General features: G+C 37.0%; 1 protein-coding gene across 1 annotated transcript in view; it reads left to right on the top strand.

The window, feature by feature from the left end:
* The window catches only part of LOC122809165 (IgGFc-binding protein-like), a 154,205-nt gene extending 133,581 nt beyond the window's left edge, over positions 1-20,624 (top strand). The window contains exons 19-21 of the mRNA XM_044080453.1: positions 444-824; positions 14,453-14,739; positions 20,363-20,624. Coding sequence (XP_043936388.1) covers positions 444-824; positions 14,453-14,739; positions 20,363-20,372 — 678 coding nt within the window. The 3' untranslated portion in view covers positions 20,373-20,624. The remainder of the gene's footprint in view (positions 1-443; positions 825-14,452; positions 14,740-20,362) is intronic.
* The last annotated feature ends 1,052 nt before the right edge of the window (positions 20,625-21,676 follow it).

The raw sequence follows: 21,676 nt of genomic DNA, 5'->3' as shown, positions 1-21,676 counted from the left end.
TTTCTAGTTCTGGGGTATTTTTTGTGTTTTTTTCCTACTTAATATCTTGTCAGTTTACCAGTGTAGTGATAGTTATGTTAGGATGTTTTAGTTTTATGACTTATTTATTCATTTTTGTTTATTTTAGTCAGTTTAATAGAACTGGGTCTGTTTTGTCTTTCCTGATTGGCCAGTTTGATTGTACTAGTTTAATGCTTTAAATGTATAAGAATTACAAGTAACATTCAGAATATAGATATCCTATTTTTTTACAAAAAGTGAAGTACAATACATTGTTTGTACACAAATAGAATCTCACATCAGCCGCATTTCATAGCACAGTGTCAATTCATATAGATGCGACTGTGGAAAGTGATACAGAAGCATCCAGACAAGAAAAATAGACAAAGACATAGACTATTTGATATTATTTCAATTTATTTATATCTCCTATTATTTTTTAGCCTGATGAAACCGTTGTTTATCCTGATTGCTCACAATCTTGTACCTGTTATGCCACTGGTGGTGTTATTTGTAAAGATACATCCTGCACAGAAGATCAGTTCTGCCTGGTAAAAAATGGTGTACGTGGGTGCTTCCAAAAAGATGGAACTTGTTCTCTTAAGAAAGGCGGACAACTACTTTCCTTTGATGAAATGTCAGGAAAACTATCTTCGAATGGAGTGTATGAAATTGCTTCAATTTGTGACGATGACTCACCTATTTGGTTTAGAGTCGTTGCTGACATCCAGCCTTGCAACAAGGAGAAGGTCCTCTTAGCAACAACAGTCTTTGTCTTCTTTGATGATGTCTTCATTGCAATGAACAGAGATAAACAGATCTGGGTAAGATTTTAATATCCATGTTAGTTTTATTCAGATAAATTAGAATTATTGATCTCTTTAGGAATATTCGACTGTGAAATATTGGATGTGCTTTTGATTGGACTGCCCTTTAAAAGTGCGAGTTAACTAAGTCAAAGTTCCAAAACTACAAAAGCAAGGAAGGCAAAGCATTACAGCCAGTCTCACTACTTACTGTCAATACTGTTATCACATTTACATCTATTAGCTGAGGAATGTCACACCTCCACCAGCCTAATACATTTTTAGATTCCTGCGTAGTTCTGAAAAATTATGGTAAATAAGAAAAGCCAAACTAATGTAAATAATTTATAATCAGGAAATGCTATTAAAATGTGAAAACATTAACATATTCAGCAGTCTTTTTAAAGTGAAAGAGGTAACTGCATATGTAGAATTTACAACAATACCGTTACATATTTTAATGCAGAGAAATCTAGAATACATCTCTTTAAACTTTCAACAACTTTTCAAATCTTGAACATTGCACAGCTTAAATATAGAGTGTCAGCACACTTTTGTTCAAGAGATTTGAGTTTTTATATGATGGCAAGAAAATTCTTTCCAAGTGCCTGTTTATTGAAATGTTTATAGAAATTTGAAAAAAATCTTATCTGCCTAATTAACATTATAAATGACGTTCAATATCTCTCTAGCTTAAAATGCTGGTATCAATGAAAGTTTCCTCCAATGCCATCTACAATTTTATTTGATATTATGCTATAATTACTATAAAAAGCTGGTTTGTGATTATCTATTTACATATTGAACTATTGAGTAACTTCATAATTACTATTAGACAACTAGAAATATCTACAATTTGGTAGATTAGACATGGACACTTAGACTGTGCTTTTTGTTTCTCACTATGGCATTTTACATGATGCTCTTAAATAACATACAGGTCACTCATTTATGGGAATATAAATGTATATATGAAAATATAACTAACTAGTCACAAACAGTGATTAATATTTCCTCTGCAGTTTATCCTAAATTCACATTTTGTTTCTCATATTTTCTCTTCCATGTTGTATACATTATGAATTAGTAACTCACATAGTTAAGTAATCCAAACACACACACACACACACACACACACACACACACACACACACACACACACACACACACACACACACACACACACACATATGTGCAGACATTTATTATTTATTAAGTCACTTAGTTAAGGAATCCAGGCACAAAACATAAAATGGTTTAAATCCTTATCACATTCTGCAAACCAAAACAAAAGTTTTTTTCTACCGGAAGGCATGCCTCCTGCACACCATCATGTTGTAGGAATACAGCTCCCCTTTCTAATATATACTAATTCCATGCTAGTACAATGATAGAGAAAGGGCAATGTCAGTTTTGTTCAATACAGATATTCAACAAACTTTCTAAGTAGCTTTGTAACCTGAAGATATGGCATTTTTAAAGTTTGTCACATATTCCCCAGACTCCTGGCATATAGACAGTGATATGTTTCCACATCTTGAAGTTTGTAGCATGACGCTTTTTTTTTCACAATAAACTAAGATTTTTCATGGCAAATTATATACTCAGGCAGCATAAAGTAAGTACTAGATTTTACTTTATTGTCCATTTAAAACCCAATGTCATTGCACTTTAGTTTTTCCTATTAATTCAAATCATACCAACTTAGCTGTAGAAATCAGTGGTGTGCTGTATCTCAAGTAGTTAGAAGATAGTAAATAAATATATATTTTTTTGCCCTACAATTGCAGGAGAGACATATATAACATATATAACTATCCATATTTTTTCCTTAGGACACAACATTCTAAGCAGACATTTTCACACAGAAAAAAGTGTCTGGTGATAATCCTGTACTGATAATCTTCTACTGAGAAAAATAAAGATGAAACTATTCTACTGTTCACACTTTCAACCATGACATTCCAGTTTTTACACAGGTGGTATAGCAACCTGTTAGAGCAAGTTCTTTAGTATATTTAGTTAGACATCTTGACGCGGTTATTTCATGAACTTGCTGCAAGTATTTACTAACTATAGTCTTTTTTTCACTGTTATTTATACCCCCCCAAAAAGGGATATATGGCATTTTTGCCATTTGGTATAGAAAATACTATACTTTTTATCCACAGTATCTGTATATAACTCATTAGATATTTCAAATTAAGCTGATTAAAAAAAGAAGAAATTAATCACTTTTTTCTTTGTGCTACAGTTGCTGTTTGTGATATGGTAGAGATCATAACTGTGTTATATAAGCTGGAGGGTTTAAAACATATAGTAGAGGATTACTACTGGGCCTCCACTCATAACCAGCTTGTTTTGTGTTCAAAGTGTCCATGTAAAAAATACATAACAAGTTTTGTTATGACAGGAGAAACCAAAATATAATTCTTTGTGGCGCATAACTCTGTATCTGCTCTATGTATTATCAGTTACAAAAGGTATAAAACACTTAGCACTGCCACATAGATTAGGAGTAAAAGCAACCTGTCTTTCTGATGAACCAAAATTGTTATGCACTTCTCTATGCAGGATATTTATTTTGCGAGTGACAACAAACTGTACAGTGGCTTTTATAACTATAAAAATGCATTGGTCATTGCCGCATAATGGTTGTTGTTATACTTCAATAATAGACTAAAGCTTACCAGTATTAAAAGGTGATTGTCCACTAGAGCTGAGTCAGAAATGACACTAAAGTTGCCTTTGTGACCATTGTATTAGTATGAAACCAACCAAAGAATAAGTGTTCAGCAACCAACATAAACTTGAATATTAAGTATCTACAATATCAAATGACTACTCCAGCCAATTTGGATTACTTGGCCCATTGCAAGTTACCAGTTATAGTTCAGGTGCACACCCTCCCCTTGGACATGTCATATTACCAAGAAATCTGGGTATAACTATCAGTCCCCACTTAAATTGCCTTGAATGAAGTTTCCTCAGCCATTCCAACCTGTAACCATCAAGAGGCCACTGAAGTTTAATGGAGGAATACAGGGGGGGGGGGGTTGAGACACAAGATGATCATCTACCAGCATGCCTAAAGCTGCTGTTCCCCCAGACATGATGCCTTAAGCCAACACTATTAAATATAATTTTGATGGTAAACCCAATCAACTATTTCACTGAAATTAATCTTTAACAGCCAAAGTTAATTATAAACTGAAGAAGTCAAACCCTAGGCCATTCAAGTGAATTCCATCTATCTCTTAAAAAACTTTGCCCAGCTTTGACAAGTCACTGTGTTCTATAATTTAGTAATCGATGTGTCATGCAGCCCAAGTCACCTGACTGTTAACAAAGCACCTAGACAGTTCCACTGCTGCCCTTTGTACACGTCTCCACTAAAATCTGGGTGAGATAGCTGACCAAAATAAAACTAAGTCTAGATGGAGTCCGCACAGCCTGTGAAGGTCAGATAAAATTTTAGCTTACAAAGTCTTCTTTGGAACCATATTTAATCATTATCTCCAAGATCTATGATCAGGGCAGTTGACAATTTTGATTGGAAGGATGGTTGTCACCAGATGTCCCACAGCTGAAACCATGTGAATCCTGAAAAGCTGAAGTAGTGGACTGCTCAGATATTCTGAATCTAAAAAAACAGTGAGCCTTGTTAGTTAGACCAATGCTCACATGGCTGCTCTGTGAATAAAGGAATGCCTCAAAATCCACAGCACATTCTCCTGTGTAACAAGATAATAAAATTACTGTCTAATGGAGCATTAAAATGTATCAGATAACCTCCTCACCAACACCTTTAAGACTTTGGTTGAGTGACCCCTTTCTGCAAACTCAGAGGTTTGGCCTATGTGAATGAGAAGAGTACTCATGTGCGGACATGCCTTGGGGTACAAAGGCTTTCTTCAGGGTGGCATTGACTTCTGTAACAGTAACAGAGTGACCTGACTTAAAACAGAAAATAGAACCATGTGACAGCATGTGGATTAGCAAACTATACAGGGAAGTGGCCCAATGTACTAGACAGAATACATAACAGCTGGCCTTATACAGCCAAATTCGCTGCCATTTGTTGAAATAATCAGCTTTGGACTTCCCTAGCCATATCAGTTCATACTCCTTGTCAATCAAAACATCATCTCAACATAAAGAGGACATTAGCTCACTGGCTTTACAGGCCCTAGCATATAGCCAAGTAAAGAAGGTGCCCCTGAGAACTTCTTCTTCTTTTGACTTTTCCCTGTTAGGGGTCACCACAGTGGATCACCTGTCTGCTCATGATTGGCAGTGGAGTTTTACGGTGTCGGGTTGCCAGCCCAGTGCCCAACCTTCTACAGAAGGCACAAGGTTGCCCAGAGAACAAAGAACTAAAAAACATCAGCTGAATGCTAAAGGCCTTTAACAATTTGCATCAGCAAGTGATGTTGTCTGGTATTATCCCAGCCTAGTACTAGTCTATTAATGAGCCAGTTGTTGGAAAAGTTGGGAAGGTCCAAACAATGAGCCAACTAACCTAGGGCTGTTGGGTGCATACTCTAGGTGCTGGGTTTATTTTTCAACGAACACCTATAAACTATAAATTTTAGAAAAAAAGAAAGATGCCAGTATCTGCAGGGTTGAAAAGACTGAGGCAATGATGATGAATAAATCCTTTTGGTATTTGGAGTCCAAGACATGGATAAGAGATACATGGTAAACCTTGCCAATTAGCCAAAACTTCTGCAGGAATGAGTATCCCACAGGGAGCCATATCTGGAACCATTTGGTAGAATCTGGGAAACTGAAAGTGGGATAATCTGTCAGCTATGCAATTGTCCCTGCCTGGAAGATGGTGACAGGAAAAATTCAAATTAACCTGTAAACTTAGAAAAACTAGAAACCTAATCATTGATTGAACCTAATTAGACTTTAACAACCTCTTGTTAAGACCTTTTCAAATCCAAGTGGATACCCAAAGAGGAAACCTTCCAAAAAAGGCAGTGTCTTTCTTCCTGTCCTCAGACCATGATGAGGACCACTTTGCTTCAAACCACCTTCCTTGGAAATAACCACCCATGCCAATAGCAGCTGTAGTGTCAGTAAATAGCTGCAATTCAACTGAAGAAACCCAGGGACTTTGCCAAAATGTAATACTATTGTATTTGATTAAAAATGTATTCACAGATGCAGATCTTCCTTAATCTGCCCAGTAATTTTTACCATGCACTGATAAGCTTTGCCTCCATTTATCAGGTTTGTTAAGGACCTGTGATTTGTTGTGCCAAGAGCAATAGATTTGCATCCAGAGTTGAGTAGCTCATACAATTGCATGACTCCCTCAATTCATACTTTGTGAATCTCCAAACTGAGGATCTGAGGTTATGTAATTGTCAGAGGGAAGTCTGAAAGCAGAAACTGGAACATCAATCAACAGTCCCAGGAATGTAATGACCTTGGAAGGGCTCTCCATTTTATCATCAGCCAAGGGCATTCCAAGCTCAATGCAAAGTTGAGTGAAAACAGACATGACCTCCTGATTTCCATCCCTCTGTTCACCTATCAGCAGGCAATCAGATAGGTAATAAATAGAGGTTTGTCTTGGGGCCCTTTGGTGCCAACACCAATGCCATGTGAAACTGAAGGTTTCAAAAACTGTGCAAGCCAATAAACAGCCCATGGGCATGGCTGTGTTGAAAAAAAATATTAAGACAAAGCCCTAATAAGGGCCAGCCACTTTCTCTAATAGGAAGCAGGCAGAAGGTAGACTGGATATGTAACTTGCACAGTCATGGGTCTGAGAATTTTCTGATGGCCTTAGTATTCTGATCTAGTGAAGCGTAGTGTACCATCAACTCCCTTTTGTCAATAATATCATTGACGGACAGGCCAACCGGGTAAAAGAGATAATGGACTAAATGAAATTATCCCTCCTTATACTTTTGGACCATGCCTAGGCAGATAACATGTAGGTGGGCCAAGGAGGGTGTGAAAATGGGCAGATAATCCTCCCTGCTAAGATTTATGTTTCTATCAACTCAAAAGCCTCTTGTGGGCATCAGTTTCTTATTTACTTTGGAATTCAGAGACATTGATGATTCAATGATGAAACCTGAGGTTAAAAAAAAAAGAAAACTTCAAAAAGAAAAGAAGCTACCTTCTTTTCTGGATAATCTAAGAATAGATATGCAAGTTTATCTACTTTGATTGGGTAATAAGAAGTCCTTAGGATTTAACGGACCCATTGGAAGATTACATCTTTGGTCACAAAAAAGGTATCTGCCTCTTTCTGGGTTATCCAGTCTCTGGTTAGAACCTTTATCACTTAAGGGTGAGATTGGGTTTGAAGTGAGTTGATTTAATTTCATCCAGCATCTAGCAGCAGGGTGACCTTTATTACAAAAGGAACAATGATGACAAAACCTGCATGCAGGTCATAAACATGTCTCATTATTGAAGACCTAACAAAATGTCACCTTCACCTGGTTCTCTTCCAAGGAGTCATTGTTCAAGGAGTTAAGATTATCCAGCATGATGCTGTACTAAATGTCTGGGTGATGTTGTTCCCACTTAAGGGTCTTGTCTGTCTCTCTTAACTTCCTGAACCTTTGGTTATAACAAGACCAAGCCAACACCCCATGGATGTGGTGGGCTTTCCTAATAGAAAGATAGTAAGCCAAGAGACGGAGGGCTTGACTCAGGTCTTTCTCAATGAGGATGCTGAAAAATCCAGTGCTCATCATCCCATTTCCTGTTCATAGTCTTAAGTGTAGTCTTCCTACCAATGGTGTTGAGAGCTGCACCAAGGTCTTTAGACCTACAGTTGTCATCCTCCAGGATTTCCTGAATGCTCTTCATGTCAATTAGATCAAATATATTTATGAAACCTTCCAAAATGGCATTCTCTTTGATGTTCAATGGAATATGTGTTATAATGTGTGGCCCTGAAAAGGTGGACCTAGCAGAGCTATCCATGGCCATAAGGGCAAGACAGTGAGCCCAAGTAATGTCTGGGCAATTTAATCTGCCATCCTTGACAGGCAGGGGAAGGTGGTTCAGCACTGACAAATATGGACAGTGTGGATCTGAAGTTTTATTCCAGAACTATATCAAATGTCCTAGAACTACCATCTTCAAGTAACAAGTCTAAGAACTCTGTTAAGTAATTATCTACTGGTTGTCCCCTAACAGGCAAACATAACCCTGACTTAGCAACCTCTTCATTACCTTCTGTTTCTCAAATGGCCTCAAAAATCAATACTGAAGCATCCTTGGGGCCATGGATATCTTAGCTGGTTATCTGTCTGGGTTTTTGGCAGCAGTTGCATCAGTCAAAACTCTTTCTTCAAAGCTGGTTAAAACCATCTCTTGTTAAATGAACTCTTGTAGAACATAAGCTACATTAGCTGCCAAAAGGAGAAGCTGCAAGATTTGTGTGAAAACTTTAATTACCACAAATGAGCACATTAATTCATATAATAGTAATAAACATCTTTAGATAAGTTTAAAAACAAAATGCAGTTTTTTTTAAATAACGCCCAGATGATTATCTGATCTAAGAATGATGTCATTAAACTCTCCCATTTACATTTCTTAAAGTGCCAAAGTGTGGTAAAAAGTGCAATTTAAAGTGCATAAACACACTAATCTAAACATGTGAGATTATTCATTCACTAAAAGCTTTAAAATGCACTGAAAAAATAAACTTATTAAAAATATATATTAAAGTATATATCAAGAATAACACAACCAAAAGAGTAAAAGTAAAATTATTGAAAATACATATTCTCATGGAACATATTGACATGTAAACTTACCCAAATGGAAATAATAATAATAATGCTTTATCTGGTTAAGGCTTTATGCTTTAAAATACAACTGATCGAGCAGTAATCAGTCAAGCCTGGTCAGTTGCAAGCATTCAAAAGTAGCTGCCAAAATATTTATTTTTCTTCTAAAACCAGTATCCATTGACCTTCTCTTTTGAAATGCTGGTTAGGGTACATGTGAACATGTTTTCCTAATGCATTATTCAAATGTATTCTTTTTATTTCATATTTATGTTAATAAATCCAGTCCTTTAATCTATGTTCCACTTTGCCTATATAAAACATGGGCAGGACTGGCATAATCCTGCGTATAAAACTCCCTTGTACTCACAGTTGTATCTACAGTTGTATCTACCCTTTATCCGATACTCCTTACCACAGATGTTAAAAGAGTCGCCATTAAAAATATAATTACAATATGGGCAATGCCCACATTTTTTCATAGTGGGGATAAGATTGTTATGATCTGTATTGTTGCTTGTCATATTTGTCAGGGTAGTTTTAAAATTATAGCCCCTACAGTATACTATAGTGGTCTTTCACCTCCTTTGTTGTTAACTAGAATGTCATTACACATAATAACCCAGTTTTTTGTTTAAAATCCACTTAAGTGTTTTAGAATCACTGCTAAGACATGTAATAAAACTAGTGGTTGGGCTAAAGTTATATTGTGTTCCATCCAGCCTAGAAGTTTGTGTCTAACATGTAAGTCATACAAGTGAAGTATTTAAAATATGTCTGAATCCCCGGGCCTGTGGATAATACAGCCCAGACCACAAAATCCTTTATAAACGCATTCTATGAACACCTTCAGGAATGCATGGATCATGCAATCCCAAATAAAACCAAGACCCAATCCTCCAAAGGCAGACGTCCTGTCTGGTGGACCCCAGCCATAAACAAACTATACAATAGAAGGAGGAAGCTACTACATGATAGAGCAAAATCCCAAAAAGGGAAGGCATCTCTGATCAGTATTAGCAAAAAACTATGGGCACTCATAAAATTGTCTAAGGCCAGCTTCGAGAGAAAAATTGCACAGGACACTAAGGATAATCTCAAGGCTTTCTTTAGTTATGTTAGGATCCTGGGTGGGAATTCCCAGATATGCTCAGAATTAGTCCAAAATGACAAAAAATACACCGAACCCACAGACATTGCCAACATCCTAGCTGACAGGTTCAGAGCAAACTTCTTCCCCCCCCTCCCCACCAAAAGAGCTAATATCTATCCCAGCAGAGTGCTGCCCCCCTGACATCTCAGATGCTCAGGTAAGAGCTGCCCTCTCCAAAGCAAGAAACACAGCATCAATGGGACCAGACGGTGTCCCGGGCTGCTTCCTACATGAACTCCAAGAAGAGCTAAACCCAAACCTAAAACTACTGTTCAATCTCAGCCTAACTACAGGATATGTACCCAAAGAGTGGCGTACAGCAACAGTGGTCCCTCTCCACAAAGGTGGTGCCTCAATGGATCCTGGAAACTATCGCCCCATAAGTCTCACTAGCTTGGTCTGCAAAGCTATGGAAAGGATCATCATGGACCTTATAAATAAAGATATCGGGGACCTACAGACACTGGATCATACCCAGTTCAGCTTTGTTAAGGGCAGATCCTGCCTCTTAAACCTGGTTGATTTCTTTGAAACAGTCACCAAGGCCATTGACAAGGGGAAGATGGTCCACACAGCCTACCTGGACCTCGCAAAAGCCTTCGATACAATACCCCACTGAGGCATTATAGATAAGCTCACCAGCTTAAATATAAACCCCTATATCACTAGATGGGTTGCAAACTGGCTCAAGGACAGAACCCACATGGTTAGAATAGCTGGAGCCATGTCAGACTCCAAACCAGTTACAAGTGGCATCCCACAAGGCTCAGTCCTGGGACCTCTCTTGTTCGGTATATATTTCTCTGAGGTACAGGCCAACATGGAAGGACTGTGGCTGACCAAGTTCGCAGATGACTGCAAACGGGGCACCATAATAGACTCTCCAGCCGACACAAGCATCCTGCAAAAGGGCCTCATAGAAACAGACAACTGGTGCCAGTGCCATGGCCTCAAGCTAAATGTCAAAAAGTGTATAGTCATCCCCTTTGGCAAAAACAAAGTGCCCACAAATTACCACATAGGTGGTAATCCATTAAGTACAGAAGAAGTAATTAGGGACCTGGGGACCCAAGTTGATAGCAATCTCTCATTTGACAACCACGTGGCCAAAGTGGTTAGAAAAACATTTTATATAGCCCACCTAATCAGGAAGGGATTCACATCTAGATCAGGGGAGGTCATCGTGCCTCTTTATTCATCCCTCATCAGGCCCATAATTGAATACAATGCCCCTTTTGGGATGTACCTGACCAGACACCTGCAGCAACTGGAAAGACCCCAAAAGTATCTCACCAAGAGGATCAAGGAGCTCAAACAGATGCCGTATGCTGCCCGGTTAAAGAAACTCCAGCTGTACTCAATGGCATACCGCCTGCTCAGAGGCGATCTGTGCCTGACATATAAAGCCATGTCCAACCCGGAATTAATGGACATGCTGCACCTCAGAAAATCCAAATCCCATTGAGCTACGCACTCGAGGAACTTGAACCTCAGCACTGAAATAAATAGGACATGCTGGAGGGACAGATTCATAAGGCTCCCTTCACTCTGGAATAAAATCCCAGTCCAGGTTAGGCAGAGTCCCTCATTGACTCTCTTCAAGAGGAATCTTGATGAGTGGATGGGAGATCGTAGGTTTACCCCGGGTATCACTTCTGTGTCACTGTTAGACAGAGGCACAGCATACTAACCTCAAAAAAGGGCATAGCAAAATTAATTCAAAATGGGTGGTGAAAGCCATACACACTCTGGCTAGGCTTACAAATGCCCTAGGGCAGATAGCCTAGTATGAACCTATGAACCTATGAAATGTCCTGCTGCTGTTTTACTGCATTCTTCTCTTGTTAATTCCTGAGGAAGAGGTTTTGGATATCCTCTCCTGTCAAACACTCCCACCAAGTTATTGCACTCTTCTTCAAACTGTGATTCTAAAGCAACCATCCTTGTTGCCCTAAAGAGCTGCCCCTTTTTCTACAGACCTTTTTTGATGGTGAGGGTGTAAGCTTGTATAATGAAGAAAGGTGTCAGAGTAGGTCTTATTACTGTAAATACTGGATGTATATCTGTTGGATCTAATGTCTTTCTCCAACAGTACATCCAGAAAGTCTGTCTTATCTGATGCACACTCATGTGCAAAATTTAAAAAGTTATTTGTAGAATTGATGCATTCCATAAAGGACTCGGTAGTCTCCACCTTGTTCTTCCAAAGGATAAAAATATCATCCAGGTAGTGCACATAAAGCTGGAAGGATGGTTTCACATCATTTTCAAATAAAAATGTACAGTCTCAATGGGCCATGACTAGGTTTGCAAAACTAGAGCTGCGAGGTGACCACATGGCTACCCCACTCTTCCGTAAAAATATTTCCATCAAATAAAATGCAATTGTTATCCCAAACCAGGTGAAACAGCTCATCATAGAAATTAATCTCATCTTGGGAGATCCCTTTCTGGAACAAGAATTCAGTAACCCATGCAATACATATCCTTGGGGATGAGTATATAGAGATCCTTTATGTCTGTCATAATAAAAACATCTTTGTGGTCATATTCAACTTTGTTAATTACCTCTAAAAAAATGCCAAGAAAAAAATGTGTGTTTCTTTGGTTAAAAGAATTTCAATTTGCTGTCTAGGTATTTAGCACAGGCTAATGTTATTGAATTGCACCCATCCACTATGGGACACATTGGAGGGTTATCAATATTTTATGCATTTTGGGGACCACAAATACAGTTGGTGTGCGTGGGGAGGTCATGTTAAAATATTTGAAAGTATCTAAGTATATGCATCTATCAATGAGCATGTCCCTGATATGCATGCCATTGCTTCTATATGCTCCATTCAACTGACTGTTGAAACAAGTTGTAGGTGTCACTGTTTAAAATTTCAAGCATTTTATTGTTGTATTCATGCACATCCATGATAACAAGCTCAACCCAACCCCGTTATACGGTTTCATTCTGTTGTTTCAAAAAATGCAATAAATCATTTTCGTGCTTAATTAAGTTGAATTCACAATGCCTATTTTCTTTTAACAGGTTTCTGATATTTAATTCACATACCTTTTTGAAAAGTTGCAATACCAGATGCAGGCATGGGTTGAATGTACTTGAAATACACAAATCATCAGTAGGGATATTGCTACCATCAAAAATAAGTTTAAGGTTTACTTTTCTTAAATACATTTTTAAATCTGACAAAGTTTTAGCCACAGTAGCTTTCTTAGATGGAACACATGTAAGTCCTTTTGACAGTAAATGTGGAAGTTTCTGATCAAAGGAGATGTTGGAAAAATTATAAATTTTAAAGTCTCCTTCCTGGTTATGAATTATTTCAAAAGTATGCGGTGGGACCATGTTTGTTGAAATAGTCACTTCTGTTAGTTCCTCCATCCTCGATATGTCCACTGTGGTTAGTTCAACTGTTGGGGATGGAAACAATTGCTCAATTGCCATTGGTTCCTCCTTAGGGGATGTCCAAAAACCCTGGTTGCTCCATTGGTCACCATGTTGGTGTCAATTGTGGTCATCACAGTTTCTTTCCCTTATCCTTTCTGAATGTCTCAAGCGTAGACATTCCATGGGATCAGATAAAGGGATAGCAGGTGGGATGTTGGGAGGTTAGGGAATGCAGTACCTTTGCCATAGTCAATCCTGTCTCTGTCAATTTTCCTCAGTTTCATTGATTTCAAATGTTCTAGTTGCTGGTCAATACTGTTGAAAATTCTTACATGTTTAAATTTATATTGCTCATATTGGATATCCTGCTTTATTAAGTTATCCAGAAAATTAAAATCCACAGATAACTTTTCAATAAGTTTAATATCATGTTTAACCAGCAATTTGCACAACTCACACCCTTGCTTGTCAAATAGGGCCAGAAGGTCGAGATGAAGGGGAGAATTTTTCTCCAGCCCTTCCAGAAATCATCAGATTCTCAGTTGTTTTGCTACTTATTTATTTTTAATACGTTCAACAAAATAAGAATTTTCAAGCTTAAGTTTTTTGTATTCCAGCAATTTCAAATCAAAGTCATTCAGTTTTTGTCTCTGCTGCTTTGGATTGTTTGTTTATATATATATATATATATATATATATATATATATATATATATATATATAAATGCCAGGAATCCTACACTGCTTATTCAACAGCTTTTGCAAAGAGAAGACTTTCTTTCTCAGAGCTATAAAGGTAACAACTCTGTTTTTGAACCCTCCCAAATACAAGGGCAACCTGTACTTTTTTCCTACTGATTGTTTACCTTTTCTGCATAACATAAATACAGCTCAAACTAAGAATTTACAAACTCCCAATGTGTTTGCTAGTATTTCTAATGGTCTGGTGAGGTATTACCCAGTTCTAGGTGAGGTACAGCATCTATGCAACAAGCAGAAACCCATGCAGCTTCAAACACTCTTGGAAATATTCTGGTGAGGTATCCCCTTTTTGAGGACGATGCTCCTGTCTTAAAAGAATGGTTGCAGCATGGATAGGAATTCAATGTGGAGACGATAGTTCAGCATTCTACCCTTTATGGAAAACTGAATGACTTTGATTACAAATTGCTGAAATACATTTTATACAGTAACAATGGCATGCTTTACTTGATTTCAATATATTCCAGTCTATAAAATAGTTATTTAGGTACATATTTAGATATCCACTCTGCATAAGGCAGTAGACAAAATTGACAATTATGTTCTCTCTTTTTTAGGTAAATGGGCGTCCTGTGCAGATTCCAGCAAAGGCTGGTAAAGACATATCACTGACATCGTTAGAAAACATGACTGTCATAAAGTACTCTTCAAATATTAAAGTATCCATTAGCACAACAGGAGAAATTATAGTGGTTGTGGGAGATGACTTTGCAAATCGTTTGTGTGGTGCTTGTGGAAACTTCAATGACGATAAGTCTGATGATATGAAACTGCCAGATGGAAAGATCACTGTTAGCATTAACGACTTTCTGAATGCATGGAAAGCCAAGGACTTCTCATACTGGTAAGTTTTATTTCAGTACAAATTATTCCTTTGAAAAAACAATGCAGAAAATGGCAATTCTAATTTAATAGCTGCCATCACATTATGAATACTTCAGTGAAATAAGAAAAGAACTGGCATATAGATATCACGTGTCTATATCAGAATATCGAAGTATTAATACTTAGAATGTTCTGATATCGAACACTATTCAGCAAACGCTAAGAATAGCAAAGCTGCAGAACAGCAAATTCTATCCTTGGGAAAGAATTTGGTTGGCCGTTTCTGTGGCTTTGCTATTCTTAGCGCTGTAGTGGAAAGTTATGGGTTGGGTTCAGGTAAGTATGAGATTGTTTGTACGTTAGGATTAGGGGTAGGTTAAGTGAGTTAGGGTTAGGGTGCGGGTTAGGTGTGTGTGCGATAGTAACAGACTTTAGGGTTTAGGGGCAGTTTAAGTGAGTTAGGGTTAGGGTGCGGGTTAGGTGAGTGTGCAATAGTGACGGACCTTAGGGTTAGGGTTTGGGTTAAGGTAAGTGGGTAGATAGTAGTGTAGTTTAGTGTAGCGTTAGATGTAGGAATTTAAGTGTATGTGTGTCGTTACTGTTTGTTTGATGTGCTTGAGTTGTGTGTATGTGTTTCGGAGCAGCAAATTTTTTCCATGGGAAAAAAATTGCTGTTCTGAATGTTTGATATTTTCATGTTTAGATGTTTTAGGGCTGAAGAAATAGAGTTCACTATTTTCATCTTTCGATAACGTGATATAAACGCGATATCTCACAACTATATTTGCTTCTCTTTGTTACACTGTTTATATGTGTATATAATTATTATATAATTATTTATTTGAATTTGTTTACCAAACTTTTGAATCAATCTCAGTGGATTTTTTTCCAACTCACTCCTGGGTTAAAAGCAAATAAAGTAAAACACATGCTAAAAGAGTGACTTTTTCCATCTTGATAACAGAATAGATACAAATAAAGTACAAGCCAGAAGAATTAAAGTTGTAGTAATGGAGCAGCTTTCTGAGTTTCAGCTCCAGATTGTAAATCAGATTATATGACAATTACAAAGTTTTCCAAAAGGAGGTAGGGATAAAGGAAATAGGTGTGATGTGGTCAGGACAGTAAAGTAGAGATGGAATGTTTGTGAGTTTAGTTAGTAAAAGTGATGGGACAAGTAAGGAGTCAAAGATGTAGAGTGATATAGCAGAGAAGAAGAACACACACATATATATATATATATGTATATATATATATATATATATATATATATATATATATATATATATATATATATATATATATATATACATATGGATTCACTTCATAACATTGAAATATCAAAATACTGAAACTCAAAACACTGAAACCAAAATACTGAAAGCTCAAAATACTGAATACTCAAAATACTGAAACTCAAAATACTGAAAACACATTTTATGCGTAAACTCAGTTTAAACAACATAAATCATAACAATTTCTACCAAATATATGCAGGGGGCAAGCCCCCTGCACCACCCATGTGGGGCCCCCACACCCCTTGCTAATTAAATATATCAACTCCAAGATTGCACATGGTGTAGCTAAGTGCAATCTTGGAGTAGATATATATAATTAGCAGGGAGTGTGGGGGGTGGAGGGGGGGCTTGCCCCCATGCATATATTTGGTAGAAATTGCTATGATTTATGTTGTTTAAGCTGAGTTTATGCATAATATGTGTTTTCAGTATTTTGAGTTTCAGTATTTTGCGTATTCAGTATTTTGAGCTTTCAGTATTTTGGTCTTCAGGATTATGAAGTTTTGTCATTTTCAGTATTATGAAGTTTCAGTGTTATGAAGTGAATCCATATACATATATATAAAGTGCTCATACTCGGGGATGTGCTTATGTTGAGTGATTGTTGAAGATGTTGTTACAACTAACAGAGTTAGTTATATGCTGTATGACTGAGGAACTGAGTTGAGAATAAATACTAAGATTTTTGATGTTAGGTTTAATTCCTTACATTTTGGATGCTACTACAGTAAAGCTGGGGTGTTTTGGTGGAGTTTTATGGCTTAATTATGCCTAAAGGGACTAGGCAGAGAAGGATAGTGAACATTGTTAGCATTGTTATCACTTATAGAGAATTTGTTGGCAAAAGAAGAAAATGGTTCCATCATTCATAGGTTGTAAAGTTAAAAACCTTGGAGAAGGTTACATCGTTGCTGAATGTGAAGCAATTGCACTTTCTAAAGAACAGAACAGTGGACTTCTCTTTGGGATACAAGGGCAATAAATAAATACTATTTACCATTATTTGTAAAGCAGAATGATTCTTTCTGGAGACTGAAGATATAAAATGTGAGTCTGTGTTTAAATTGGGGTAGGAGTGTACCCTTTCCTGTGGCATTTCTTCCTTTAGGGACTGAAAAGTATGAGTTTGTTTTGTTCCAGAATAGAGTTTTTCTTATGCTGGTTTTAACTAGTTCATTTTTTGATCAAGCCAAATGCCTAAGTAGCAAAGGGTTGGTAGTTTGAAGAGTTATTTTATCAGTATTGTTTAAGTCTAGTAGAAGAGGTGGATTTAAGTTTGTGTGATGTGCCAAGAATATTTGCTTTTATTTGGAGGTGGTTAGTAATTAATGGTTGTTTTGAAGACAAGATGTGAAAGCAGAAAGATACATTTTAAGTAGTTATTTTATTGCTCTAAGGTTATAACTAAATATGTAGAGAAACATTTCATCAACATATAGTAGTATTATATAATGGGAGAATTCATCAACATATAGTAGTATTGTATAACGAGAGAAGTCATCAACATAAAGTAGTATTGTATAATGGGAGAAGTTTTTTGGAAGATGGATAAGAAATACTAAGGAAACTAGAGGAGCTAGTATAAAGCCTTGAGTTACTCTCTGTGAATATTGCAGATATGAAAATCTGAATTTTGACTTTTAAGTTTATCTTTGAAAGAAAGGTTTTAAGACAGCTTTCTGCTGTGAGACTGAAGCCTATATTTATGAAGGCTACAGGGTGATCAACTAAACAAAAGGCATTTGTTAGATAAAAAATAGCTTCTGCAACATTGACTTTGTCCATGTAGAAATGAAATGCATTACTTTGCCAAGCTGCAATTCAGCAGACTGCAGTTCAGCGAATCTCAACTGATCAAGTCCCAGACTAGCAAAACTTGAGTATAGGCTTTACTGTTGTGTCCTGTGGGTGGGGCAAGTTAGGCACTCCCTCACTACTGCATCATATGGTAAGTTTTGCTGGACCAGGTTCAAACAGATGGCTTCTTCAAGTTGTGGTTAGCTAAATGGCAGCTTAAGGCAATTGAGTATCATCATCAAAGTACGTGTGTGTGTGTGTGTGTGTGTGTGTGTGTGTGTGTGTGTGTGTGTGTGTGTGTGTGTGTGTGTGTATATACACTTATATTTTACTGATTTATTTTATATAGAACAGAAGTAGATAATGGAAAAAATGTAAATATATAAACATAACTGAAGTGATTATAACTTGCCTTGCAGATTTGCTACTATCTGCAGTATTAATTATGGGGATCCTGATATTTTTTTAAAATTTACTCTCTGCGGTGATGGTGCTGCGGTAGCGTTGTCGTCTCACAGTTAGATGTTGACCATTCGATGCTCAGTTATAGCATCTTCTGCATGTCGACATGTGTGAATGGGTGTTCCTTCGTTGAAGGTTGTGCGTTAGGCCCGGCAAGCCAGTACGTAAAAATCTACTGCCAAACATTAGCGGACCATAGGTCCGCTGTGGCGACCCCTAACTGGGAAAAGCTGAAAGACAGAAACAAACTCTCTGTCTGTTTTACATTTAGAATATAGTGTAGGAATATGGTTGAAGCATGATTCCTTTTTTTTTTTTTTTTTTTTTTTATAATGGACTAGCAACGGTTGAGTTTCAGGTGTAGCAGTGGCATGTTATAGTCATTTATAGAGCTTTTTTTGCAGGGCCTCTGACAGAAAGATGCAATTTATGCACAGACTGCAACCCAAGGAAACAAATTATATTTATTTATTTATTTGTCTGTTTGTGCTAACAATTGAATTTGATATTATCAGTTAGTACTCTTTTTCTTCTGTGGAAAGCACAAGAAGTTATCTGTTTGTGACTGTCAGTGGCCAGAAGAGTTTCTTTTTTGTCTCCATGGCAAGCTGTTCATACTTATGTGATCACCACACATAACGGCAGTCACAGCAGTGATAGCACTCAAATAAAGACAACATTCACAAGTGAAAAATAACAAAGATACTTTGCAGTGGGGGGTATATCTTCCTATTCTCCCAATGCAGAGTACCCCTGCTTATATGTATACTCTGGGAACGGATAAAGCCACAACCTCTGTCTTCTGGGACAAAAACTCAAAGTAGCAAACCACTAGTAATCAGACATAACTGTGACATCTGCTTGTGTCTCATAGACAAGTCTGTTATGCTTCTTTTTGATTTCCCCACATTTTGTAATATACTTGTAGTTACTGCATAAGGGTAGTCTTGGACATGTACATTGACATTATTATATAGTGAGGGATGGTGACAGGTGCAGCCTTAGACAAAACAAAAATGCTTCATTTGTGGCATGAGTCTTATACTAGGATAAGGAACAAACTTTTATTACATAACACATATTTATTTTTGATGGGATCAGGAAGTTGCCTGAAGGAGACCACAGAGAGTGAACAGCTCTTTATATATTTTATTTTTCCATAGGTCTCCATCGAAAACAAATTTTCATAGCTGTATATTCCTGGTTAACAAAGATAAAAAAAGAAAAAAAAAAGAAAAAAAAAAAAAAACGATAGGCATTGAGCAATAGATGGGTGAAATCCTGTAAAATGAGATCAGTGTTTGACATTCATTACATTATCGTTTGACAAGGGAAAGACTGACCTTGAACATATTATGTGTACCATACACTGGATCAGCAAGATCCTCTGCACTGACAGCTGTTGACTTGTTATAACTAGCTGGTTGCTTACAACAAATGGCCTCAGCTGCAGCTATTATATCTATTCATTATCAAGGGTGATTGTTTTAAGTGATAAGGTGTCTGGTAGATCTGTATCACAAGGCACATGGTATGCTTTTACAGTTTTTATTTCTAAATCCCACCTAATGAATACAAATGTGTAGAATTTATTTTTAGAACATAAAAAAGATTTTTCTTTTTACCTCTAACTATAGATAAAATAGCAATTTCCTCCCCAGTCTTTATAGAGTGCTAATTTCTCTTTTTAAGCAAGTGGGCATTTTGTAAGCTAAAGGAAACGCGCGCGTGTGTGTGTGTGTGTGTGTGTGTGTGTGTGTGTGTGTGTGTGTGTGTGTGTGTGTGTGTGTGTGTGTGTGTGCGTGTGTGCGTGTGTGCGTGTATTTGTGTGTGTCTGTCTGTCGGTCTGTGTTTGGTTGAGAGTGTGGTTGTAATTTCAAAAATATGTGTAACTTTGTATATATAAATATTTTACATACATGAGTGCTACATACTGTACTTGCTATGTTCAGTATTTGTTATTATTTATGTTTCCCCTTCATTTCATTGGGGCTGTTTCATTTATTAATTTGTTTATTTATTTATTTGTTTATTGATAGATCATAAATGACTCCACATTTTAACCTGTTTTCCTTTATTCTGCAGTGACAGTTGAAGATAGTCATGGGCCAAGCTGCAACACAGCGTAATAATCTGAGCCTTCTGTTTATAGAATCAGGGTATCATGGAAATGCTTCTCAAATTTTTTTTTTCTGTAAATAAATTTAGTATTACACAGATAAAAGAATATATTATAATGTAAAACTACTGCCTATAAAGTTTACACACTGGAAAATATGTATAATGCATACACAATCAGAAAAAACTGTATATTGTTTCAAAAATAAAGAAATAACTTTAAAACCCAGTGAGTGATCCTTATCTTGAAAATTAAAAAAAAAAGTATACTATAAATATATTTTCTGTTTCCCCTAAGTAATGCAGTGCTATTCATTTTTCTTTATTAATTAGGATATCTTTCTGTGAATATGTATGATTGCATGCTAAAAGGGAAATACTACGTATGTATGCATGTTGCACATATACACGGACACATTTACATCAATGTGTAAATACACACACACACACACACACACACACACACACACACACACACACACACACACACACACACACACACACACACACACACACACAAAGATGTGCCTGCAATGAGTAAATCAAGTATTGCAGATTTATTTCAGAACATATTGCCCAGAAAAGGGCTACTTTTCACTTTCTAATGTGTAAATCCCTCTAAATGAAGTACACTTGGGATATAAGTCGTAGCCCACCAGTGGTTAATAGTGTAAGAATACCAGGCTTTTGTGTACAGCATACTATTGAATGAACATGCCGTGGAACCTTTTCCACCAAAGTTCAATATTCTTTCTACTTGAAAACTGTATTGTGTGACAGTCTTTACATTCCTGTGCTCTCGGTTAATTCTCTAAATTCATCTTGCAAGTTTATTTATTATTATTGGTATGTAGCGCACCCACAGGTGTAGCTGAAATAGATATGGGTTCCTGCCTACCTGACTCTGGTGACAATACAAACACAGGAAAAAAATTTTAAGCAAATAAAAGAGTTATAACACAACAATACAGATATGAGAAAATGCAATGTCATTGAGCAGTACTAACAGCCTCACCCCCCTTAATTAATTCTAAAACAGACAAATTGTGAAACACTCTATTATACCCTGTTCACTGGCCAGTGACTACTTACAGTCTTGCTGCCAGCATGATTGGGCCCAAGTTGGAGCTCATATGGATCCCAGTTATTTATAATCCACAAAGCATTTAGTGGGGGGGAGGGGGGATCCACAATCTTATAAAAATATAAAATGATGACCAGAGCCTCTCACCACTCCATTGAGAATATCCTAGTGACCAGGCACCGTGGTTCCTCTGATGA

This window comes from Protopterus annectens, chromosome 8.part0 (genome assembly GCF_019279795.1).
Source record: "Protopterus annectens isolate FY-2018-M chromosome 8.part0, PAN1.0, whole genome shotgun sequence".
NCBI lineage: Eukaryota > Metazoa > Chordata > Ceratodontiformes > Protopteridae > Protopterus > Protopterus annectens.
This window is presented reverse-complemented; position numbering and strand designations above follow the sequence as displayed.